Source organism: Trachymyrmex cornetzi, unplaced genomic scaffold, assembly GCF_001594075.2.
Source record: "Trachymyrmex cornetzi isolate Tcor2-1 unplaced genomic scaffold, Tcor1.1 scaffold607, whole genome shotgun sequence".
NCBI lineage: Eukaryota > Metazoa > Arthropoda > Insecta > Hymenoptera > Formicidae > Trachymyrmex > Trachymyrmex cornetzi.
The window spans coordinates 494,766-505,285 of record NW_017299923.1 but is presented as its reverse complement, the minus strand read 5'-3'; the positions used below and the strand labels follow the sequence as shown (position 1 = coordinate 505,285).

The 10,520-nt window shown below is 35.3% G+C and overlaps 3 protein-coding genes across 6 annotated transcripts in view; 1 reads left to right on the top strand and 2 right to left on the bottom strand.

Annotated features, from left to right (window-relative positions):
• Nucleotides 1–1,287, top strand: part of Vps8 (vacuolar protein sorting 8) — an 11,221-nt gene extending 9,934 nt beyond the window's left edge. For all 3 annotated transcript variants that reach the window (XM_018515970.1, XM_018515969.1, XM_018515971.1), the window contains exons 11-12: nt 649–865; nt 951–1,287. In XM_018515970.1, the coding sequence (XP_018371472.1) occupies nt 649–865; nt 951–1,052 (319 nt within the window). In that variant the 3' untranslated portion in view covers nt 1,053–1,287. The remainder of the gene's footprint in view (nt 1–648; nt 866–950) is intronic.
• A 42-nt stretch (nt 1,288–1,329) lies between these two features.
• LOC108766585 (uncharacterized) lies at nt 1,330–2,986 on the bottom strand. Its single transcript, XM_018515974.1, has 4 exons — nt 2,368–2,986; nt 2,052–2,255; nt 1,760–1,978; nt 1,330–1,632 (listed from the first exon to the last, which is right to left on the bottom strand). Exons 1-4 carry the CDS (start codon nt 2,419–2,421, stop codon nt 1,345–1,347), a joined length of 765 nt encoding a protein of 254 aa, XP_018371476.1. The 5' UTR covers nt 2,422–2,986; the 3' UTR covers nt 1,330–1,344.
• Nucleotides 2,987–5,350: 2,364 nt separating this feature from the next.
• scny (ubiquitin specific peptidase 36) lies at nt 5,351–10,030 on the bottom strand. Of its 2 annotated transcripts, none has more exons than XM_018515874.1 (7): nt 9,395–10,030; nt 8,273–8,812; nt 8,043–8,156; nt 7,742–7,968; nt 6,356–7,656; nt 6,149–6,282; nt 5,351–5,814 (listed from the first exon to the last, which is right to left on the bottom strand). In XM_018515874.1, the coding sequence occupies exons 2-7, from the start codon at nt 8,760–8,762 to the stop codon at nt 5,453–5,455; spliced, it is 2,628 nt and encodes an 875-aa protein (XP_018371376.1). In that variant the 5' UTR covers nt 8,763–8,812; nt 9,395–10,030; the 3' UTR covers nt 5,351–5,452. The 2 variants fall into 2 exon arrangements, with proteins under 2 accessions (XP_018371376.1, XP_018371377.1); XM_018515875.1 differs by having other exon boundaries at nt 8,043–8,150.
• Between the last annotated feature and the right edge of the window lie 490 nt (nt 10,031–10,520).

Below are 10,520 nucleotides of genomic sequence, written 5' to 3'. Positions count from 1 at the left end.
ATAAATCTTTCGCATAGGGACAGAATGGACTAAACTGAGAAGAAAAGTCTTCTACCATTTTGCAATTTTCATATATAGTTAACAAGATATTAATTGCTAAAAATTGCCGAAAATTGGTCTTCAATAATTTTTTAAAAAATTGCAAAATGGTAAAGGACTTTTCTTCTTAGTTTAGTCCATTCTGCCTCTATGCGAAAGATTTATCATTATTTTCCAAATACCCTGTATATACACATGCATAATTAATTTCTAGATATATGGCTATTTAATGATTAATGAAACAAAAAGAAAGTTTTCAGTATTTTACAAATTGGTTCTATCGTTTTAAATTTTGAAACATATTTTCATATTAGTATATTGTGCAAAAATTTTGATTGTGTATTTTCTCGCTTCCGACATAATCTAAGTAGTAGTGATGAGTGAATTGGAGCTTTAATAAAGTGCGAAGTCCGCAAAGCCTCACGATGAACTTCATCGAATAGTTCAAGATGCAAGATTTTCTTGATAATAATAAAACAAAAGGGAAGATTTCATCTAAATTGAGCGATGAAAAGCATGCAAAATCAAAGAGGTTCATCGTGAAACAGACTTTTGCTGAAATGTTATATACATATATCTATTATATACAGCGATTTTTCTATCATTCAGGGATGCTGGTAGAGCATGCGGCAACGTTTCTATAACTTGCCCCGTGTGCAGACAGCCATTGTCGCATTGTTCTGATCACGTGGTGGTATTTGGCTGTGGTCATGGGTACCATTTGACATGTCTGGGCGAGCCTAAGTCGTGTTACAAATGCTTGAATATAAAAGGATGGGCGCCCATCGCTACCAACGTTGCGCATAGTATTGCGCAGCCACCACTGGTTAGTTGTAACAGCAATGTATCTTCTTGTTACCTTTTATTTCGTATACTACAGGAATACTATTTTGTTTATTTCTGTTTTATAGAGAAAGAAACAACTTCTTCCGCCAGAATTTTTACATCACAAAGACCTTGTATTAAGACTGGCCCCATCCTGTTCTATTCCTGATCTTGAGGGTATCTTTTAAATCTAGTCTTCGACTATCAAGAATAATGATCGCGTTTGTAGGCGGTATGTAGTATTTTTAAGATACCAAAATGAACGTGTACAATGTACTATACATATATTACGGATAATCCACATATTGTCTAGTACCAGAGCAAGAGATTAAGCTCTATTCCTTGAGATTTGATTTGTTTGATGCGCATTAATGTTTATGATACGTTGCCAAATATAAATTATTGAAATACATTTATTATATATATTGTTTATATAACATTATATTATTCTCTTCCATTATAACATGTAACTTCATATATTTATATTGTTTCCTCGGCTATCATTGATGGATCCATTTTGTGTTTTATTTTAATAATGAAAACTGGTTTCCTAGGCACATTATCTGCTAAAACGCAACACGGGTCTATAGGTTCGTCATCAAGTAACTCACCGGTGAGAAGTTTTGCGACAATTGGAAAAACATCCAGTTTTGGACATTTAGATTTGTCGATTGGTGATATGTTAATATTTGAGACATATGTGTCTACATCAGATTCTAGTTTAACAAGGAATGGATTCAACTTCAGTATAGCTATATATTGTCGTAACTGCAAATCAAAAAGGATCAATAATATAATTTTGCTTATAGAAGGTTCTGTAAGCCTGTACATATTTTGCACACTTTTCTTATAATATATAATGATATATTAAATGTTAAAAGCAGTAGATACGTGCCTTATCATCAGATTTTTCGAGATTACATAATAAATTTTCAGTTTCATTTAACAAAACATAACATTTCGCGAGATATTCACGACTGTATTTGGTCTCATGGGTGTGCAACAACTCCCTTGTTAAAGATTTCTCTCTTTTTATCTTTTCAAGGAGCAATGATAACGGTATTCCCGATAGTGTACGACTACCCACTTGTATCTTGGAACATTTTTTACAGACCTGTATAATTCATATGCTAATCCTGTAAATATTTATACAAAAAATCCATAAATGTAAAATATAGAAGCTTTACCTGCTCATTAATAGAGTTCCATGAACCAACAATCCTGTTTATAAATTGCTTAAAGTCGCTCGTGGAGGTGTAGTTCTCAGATAAATATAATAACGACTGGAGTTTATCTGTAAAATTGCACAACAGTTTACGAAACAACTCGAACTTGTCATGAAATTCAAGAGCTACGTCTGGACCGTGACCTTCCGACTTGAGAATGTTCACCTGTATAAAAAAATGTATCAATCGTATGTGTAAAATTCGTTTGACTGCACATAATTTTGAAACGCTTAAAAAGGAAACGTATTAATGTTCCGATGTTTATATATTAACTCACATTCTTTTCGAGAATTTGTACAATGTCGTGAGTCGATATATCGTCGGTTGTCATGATTTTTTATAGAAATTATTTCAGGTATACCTTGTCAAACTGTTAAACAAACTTATTTCCATGGCCAACTCGACATCTCATCCGAAACGCGATAGTCCTTTTTTTCAGAAGATAGATATATTCAGTTTGTTTCTTTTTATTGATTGTTATGGCTTATATAAACGACATTGTTGTTTTCCTTTCGTACACACGGGGATACAACTTCGGATGAGAAAGCATTTGTATTCTCGCGTGTACATACATACATGTAGTACGTACATACATAAATTTGATGTTGATTTGCTTGCGTAGCATAGCAGTCGCTTTATAACATCGCGTATTAATTTCATTGATATGACATCTTTACGTTCCGTTAACATTCCTGTTTTTTCATTCGATACCGATGTAATGAGATATCGTATGGGGTGAGATAATTGAGAATTGACTTCTTCACGGATCGCTTAAAAAATTAACTTATAGCTTTGTAAAATTTTAATCGCTAATAGCGATTTCTTAACGTTATAAGCGCTCCTGGACTATATCATAAGTAATGTACATGTTACATATTCGGTATTGTTATTATTATTATATATAACTATGTTATTTAATTATACACAATTATTTTAATAATTGTAGTAGAAACATATTTAAATTCATATTTAAATTCGCGCTTACTGATAGTATGTACTATTGTAATTTATAGTAACAAAAAGTAGAGCGACACTGTCATCAAACGTGCTAATTGCTAATCTGCACCTTTTGCTTCGAAACGCCTCAACAAACATTATCATAACTCTAGTCGATTTCGTAGAATGACTTATTAATTTATAATAATTACTTCATTTTTTTAAAAAGATATAGAATAAATTGCTTCTATATAACTAATTTCATGTAGAAGTTTAATATAAAAGCATTTGTCTCATTTTTTCTTTCTTTATATTGCAAGGTTATTTATCACCATATATTGCCAATAAAATTTCTCTTATTATTTTATCACTGATTACAAGAGGAATAAAATACAATAAGCGAGAAGTTTATATGATACTTTAGATAAGGAATAATTTAATAACAAATTAATTTTTGTATTTACTAAATATGTAATTTCGAATTTCTAACTAATTTAGATTTAATTATAATTTAGGTTATATATATATATATATTGTTCAAATATATATAATTTATATTTGTTTATATAATTTTATATTAATTTTTTTTCTAAAAATTAACTGTCCACATTCTAACAAGCTGCATTAAATAATAATTGTATATTCAATTTAATTTATATTTATCGGTGTGTAGCTTATTTTGCGAAAATCTCATGAAATTTTAATGTTGACATTTGTCTTAAAACTATTGTTAGCTGTTTATATGTTATGATTAGAAACAAAAATTATAACAAATGTATAACCGTTCGATTGTTTGACACAGCAAAAAAATTAAAAGTAATGACCAATAAACGAACAAAATAAGATGTTAGATTAATAATAAATTAATATATATTTGAGATTCAGTCTCAATAAAATTGCATACACAAAATATATTAAAACGTTTCGACTCACAGTCTTTTTCAGTTACAATAAGAAATTATCCTAGCATTCTAATAGCAAACAATAAAAGTCGATGGAAACTTACGTCGTAATTGTATTGCAATACACCCAAGTATTGGCACACCATGTCCGTAAAAAGTACCGTCGAGATATCAAAAATTATAACTAAATCCTCATTTAACGACGAGAATCATGGTAAGTCCATCAGAGTGAAGTCAATGGTACAAAATAATCTAGATTGATAATTATATTAAAAATTAGAGGTTGTTCCTCTTATTTTCATTTTTGCACTAAAAATTATATTTCTATGTAAAAATGAAAATAAGAGGTACAACTTCCAATGGCCTTGATCTTGACAAATGTTATCCAGATCATGATCCTGAACATTCAAGGTTTTAGTCGGTCGGACACCTTGGGTAATGCTAATGCCGGCAGTGCTGTAACTTGCAAGCTTTAGAACTCGAAAAGTACTTAATGGAAATCTCTCGAGATGATCTACAAGAATGTGCAATAAAAAGTAGGAGGTTCCATTTAAGAAATTGAAGGTAACCACGTGACCTTCAAGGTCAAACTAATGACACCATCTTATGTCCCCTTCAAAGCTATACAACTTTTGTCTGAAACATTTTTTTCTAAGATCAAAAATAAAGTTATTTGGGGTGGAATATTAAAATGGGACACCCTGTATATATTCTTTTTTTTCTACACAATTTTTAATATATTTCGATCTATAGATTATTTTATATCATTAATTTCACTCTGATGGACTTACCCTGATTTTCGCTGTTAAATGAGGGTTTAGTTATAATTTTTGACATCTTGACGGTACTTTTTATAGACATGGTGTGCCAATACTTCTGTGTTGCAGTACAAATAACATTAAGTTTCCATCGACTTCTGTTTGTGATTAGAATGCTAGGAGAATTTCTTATTGTAACTAAAGAAGGCTCTGTGAGTCGAAATGTTTTAACATATTTTGTAAATACAATTTTATTGAGGCTAAATCTCAAATATATATTAATTTATTATTAATCTAACATCTTATTTTGCTCATTTATTGGTCATTACTTTGGAAGAAAATTATAATTTTCTACAATAATTTATATTGAACACAAAATGGTATGTATAGTTGATGATACTCATCCCCCATGAATCGATTCATTCGATATATATGTGTACCAAACTTATGCAAGAGGCAAAAAATGCCACGACGAGTTTATCAGGAACATGCATTATTTTTTTTAATGAATCACCATAAATGAGTTATCATGAGATTTGAATGAACGCATCAACTGCCAGAATCCAACAGTTTACTTCCAAATTCACTTGCATTAAAAAACGATAAATATTTTACAAATGAAAATCAATCAGTGTATAATCACACAGTCTGTTAAACAGGTCGATTTCTGAAATGTCGATATAGCTCCTAAAAATCGTTCTCCGTTTACACATTTTTGCCGGTCGCTCACATTGCTAATGGCAGCGAGAGTGAGCATTAGTGATATCTATAGATGTCTATAAGAGTGATGTCTATAATGTGGCGGTCTATAATTGTTTCCGTGCCGTGGCCGCGTGTAAGAAGTATTATAAGAATATCTTCGATGATGATGATGCTGCTGCTGATGATGATGATGATGATGATTATGATGATGATAACCATTAACTGGTCGATTCCATTTGTGGAATGACTTGTAGCTTGTACTGGATCTCTCTTCGTATGACCGACGATTCGTGTGGTCCTTGATCTTCTTTGTCCGGCCTTTATCTATTTCTTCATCGTCAGCGTTAAAATGACGTTTACGTTCCTCTCGTCTGTCATTATCGACATTGCGGTCGAGCTGTGTTCTATTGCCATTCCAATTCATTACTGAAAATTAAAAAAAATATAATATATTTCTTGATTTTTCTACAATAACTTATACAGTGGAACTTCCATAACTTCTACTACGCAGGGCTGTGAGAAGTTAGAAAGATTCTCCCCATTCTTATATTAGGAGTGGAGCATTAAAAAGAAATAGCATGTATTACATATAGTGAGAACATTTGCACAGATGCGAACGCAACATAATCTATTTTAACACTGAAAATTTTTATACATGACGTCATGTACATATATGGAAGAGGAAATGAAGAAGTTACAGAATACTAAAGTTAAGGAAGTTTCACTGTAATTAAATTTATGATAAAATAGATATACTAACCTGAGGAATTGCCGTATCCGCGATGTGACATTTTTAATAATTGTGAAACAGTGTCCGAATCATTGGTACCGTTAAAATTTCGCACAGCCGCAGCACTCGGTGTCGTACAGCTTTGATTTGATTTAGTATCCTCCCTGGAACAAATATAGATTTTTTTTCCTGTCGCTTTATCATTATTATACAGTTATATTTCGTAAAAAAATTTACCTATTGTCAGTATATGACCATCCATTAATAGATCCACTGAGAATACCAGTTGTATCCTTGACTTGCCAATTTTTAACGTTGCTAGTTGTAGCCTTCGTAGATATGATTTCTTCTTGTCCATTTTTTCTAATAGTCTGGCGGAATTTATCTTTATCGTGCTGCTCAGACTGACCATTTGTTTCAATTTTTCCATTTTGATGTTTCATCATATTTATCCGGCCGTTACTGTTGGATCCATTTTGCATTTTTGTACAATCTACAATTGTAACTTGAGTCATTGTTGACATGCCGTTGGTATTGCTCTTGGAATTAGTTTTTTGCAACTCTTTAGAATTGGAGCCTGTTTTTACTACATCTTTCACAATGCATTTTGGCACACCGTTCGTGATATTAATTCGAGATACAGTATTTGATATTTGATTTTTTGAAGTCCCCGTCCCAGAGGAACAATCTTCTTCCTCACTGGAACCGTCGTAGGGCACTAAACTGTTTCCATTCAAAACCTTTCCGTTTTTAATGTGCACAACTAACCTTGGTTGCGATTTATCCTGCGCTTTCTGTGGCGATTGTGTACTAATAGATTCACTGGATTTTTGTACAGGAAGATTTAATTCTATATTTCTTTGTGGTGGGAGTTGCGGACCAATTAACATTGGTTTACTCGTATTACTGAAGTCATTTGGTAATCCGCTTGATGATCCGTTTGCAAAACATCCAGCAGACGTCAAGGCTTTGGATATAGAAGACTTATTTGTAGAATTGGAAAGCGAAGTCGGCATATTCTTTGCCGATGTCGTGCCATTCATTTTCGCGGTTTGTTGATTTTGACTATCATTTTCCATTTCGAAAATCATAATATACGCATTTGTACTTAATACATTATTAAGGCTTATTGGACGAACGCAAGAATCGTCGAAGGAATAATATTGACCGCTCGATACTTGTGCAATCGCTGTATAGTGGCCGCAGTTTACAGAGGGGCCCATGTGCGTTACCATTGACATAAGTTTATAAGTTAGCTGTTTAGGAGATTCGCCCGGTTCCCTCCACAAATATTGGCCCATATCTATAGTCTGTTTAAAACCGATGTGTCTAGATATTTTTCCTCCTAAATAGCTAAATCGTTTTAACTGTACACACAACACTTTTGGCGGACGCTCCAAAGTAAATTGTTTGGTAGCAGGAACTCTCCTCTTGCAGGCTTCACATTTATAGTCATTGTTATCCAATTGTTCTCTACTGAAGTAACTATTTAATGCTTCGTCCAGTGTATTTGCCTTCCGTATATCCACAAGCAAATCCTATTAAAAATTCACAAATGTTTATAAATAGAAACGTACATGAAAATCATTTACTTTACAATTATACAGTGATAACTTTATATACTTGAAAGTGTTGAAACGTGGTAGAAACATGTTGACATTGCAGGCACTTCACTTCAGTACGTATATATCCACCAAATATTTGATTAATAGGTGTCGTTTCCTTAGAATAGCTATCCAACTTAGTTGCTTTATGCCTAGTCAAATACGCGCGTTCCATTCCTTCCAATAAATAGCGTAAAAATTCATGAGCATCTTCTTGTTGTCCAGGCACCATAGTTCGGCAAATGACTGCAGGAATAACGCCTACTACAGTATTTCTTTATGCATGCGTGATATATTTATTATTAGAGGCAAATACATACGCTTTAGTTTATTATACACATAAAACGGTTTGATTGCACCACCAGACTTTTGATGACTGAACTGCAGAGTCTTGGCTACTGCACATGTAAGGCATTCTCCACCGCCATCTAAAACTATCCTATTATCAAAATACCATACAAAACCATGCTATTATAACTTTATATTATACTTTGTATTATACTTAGAAACGCGTGCACGATGCATACAACAGAATAGCATAAGAACTTACTGTTTTGCTCGCACTTGGAATTATGATGTGGATCAGACAGCAACCAATTGACGAGAGCTGGAACATGAAACAATGCCTGAAGAGTGCTGTTCAAATAACAAGTATTTCCAACGTTGTACATGCCAGCTCCGACTGGACACGTGCCTTTCCATCCAAGATGAACTTTTTTGGGAGAATACAGAGTGACACTTGGTTCTGGTAGAATCGGCCCTTTGTTTGTATTATTCTTCTTATAGATTGCACTATCTTTCCCTTTGCTCCCCTCTAAATTTCCAGAAGGAGATAAATTGAGGAAGATATTACAATTAGCTTGCACCTGACTTGTCACTTGGAAATCCTTCAATTCCTCATAATGGATTTCTGTTTGTATGATCCGTGAAGCATTGCTTACTAGCTCGATCGACAGATCATCTGTGGTCTTAGATGGACTGTTATTCAGAGCACAGTGAAGCCTGGCTGCGATAGGATCGCAGACGCTGACCGCAGGCATCTTTCTCACAGTTCAAAATTCCTTCTGTTAGTCTTTGTGAAGCAATACACCTACAATAAAACATAGAATATGAGATATTTCAGATAACATTTTTACCTTCTTGTGGACCATGTTGATTAACCCTTTTGTCAATGCATAATCTTTTATTTCTTCTCATTATTGTTTTACAAGACTTGTACTAAAAATGTAAAAATGAAAATTAAAGTTTGCAAAACAATTCTTTGTTGTTCAAAGGATTTAAAGCATTCTAACAAAATTCACATAAAAATAAAAATTTCTTCTCTTTAATTCAAAATTGGTACTCGCATACTAGTTTTCATTGATAAAAGGTTTGATGAGATAGATATAAAAAGAATATTGTGTGCGTGTAATATTGCACATGCAAGCGCGCGTGTACGCACGCACACACACGCACGTGAAATAAGCAACATACAATTGCATCGTGCGGATAAAAATTAAAAAATTTCGTAGGAGGATCGAGGGAGAGTTAATATCGATATATTTCGCTTACCAAGTAGCAAAGTAGATGTTCTAAGATACTAGATTGAGCTTACTCGCGTAACCGGTCGATTGAGGTTCGAACAGCAAGACACGCGGGCTTGCGGGAAGTAAGACCTTTGACGATTGTTTACCTGCTTGCAGATGTAGAGCGATCCCTAGACGGTATATTTCCAAAATGAGCACGACGACCATCTGGCGTGGAGCTCTTTCGGACTTCGTTTTCTAGCACGTGGAATGGCGCGGCTATCGGCTCGCCGTGCGCAATATCGTGCGGTGTCGTGAATTCGAGTTCTAATTCGATCTCGACACGGCTACCGGAGAGGAATCGCTCGCCGCTGCCGGAGGTAACGCACACACACATGTGCACGAGCACGCGCGCGTATTTCTCTCTCTCTCTCTCTCGTTCTCTCACCTGCTCTCACCCGTCACGAGCGATTTCCCGCGTGCACGCGTACGTAACACGTTAATGTCCGACGTAAGAAGACACGTTCACACAACCGCGCGCAAGCAACACCAGCTCGATGTCCGACGACCGACGCCGGTCATCACATATCGATCGCGCACGACAATTTCGCGGCACACTCGAGCGTCAAACACGCGGGAACGACAGACAGGCACGCACACATTACTATGACAGCCATTTGCATTCGTTGCTATCTTCGCGGGACGGCTTCCTGCGAGCGCTTCGTTAGCACGCGGGAAAATCAGACGTCGCGCAAGATGGTTCCGGCCGGCTTTGCGATGGCTAACGGACGAGAGGACACGAGTGCCGGGTGAGGGGAAGGGAGGTTGCTGAGCCGACAGGCCGACATTGGTCGCGTTCAGCAGACTCAACTATTGTGGAGCAGATTCGTGAGCACTTGCTGCTATTGGTGTATCGTTCTAGAATATTCTACATCATCCAATAGCAGCGATCGCTCACAACAGTTGAGTCTGCTGAACGCGACCATTGTTATAAGGGCTGCCACACACAAATTCCGCAACGGTGACCGTATAGGTAAATTTTCACGAGCTGCTCAAACCGGCTGTTTAGCAACAAAAAGGTGACACGTGGTTAAAATTGACGAATATCCATTTCGATCCACGTGATCTTTTCGTAGCTGAAACAGCCGGTTAGAACAGCTCGTGAAAATTTACCTTTAACGCTATTCTACATTGGTCGTATCGTATAGAATCCCTCTAGGCTGTGGTCAAATGCTGGATTCATCCTGCATTCGACTTGCGTCGTAAGTCTCGTTTGCTTGCTCGAGTAGGACG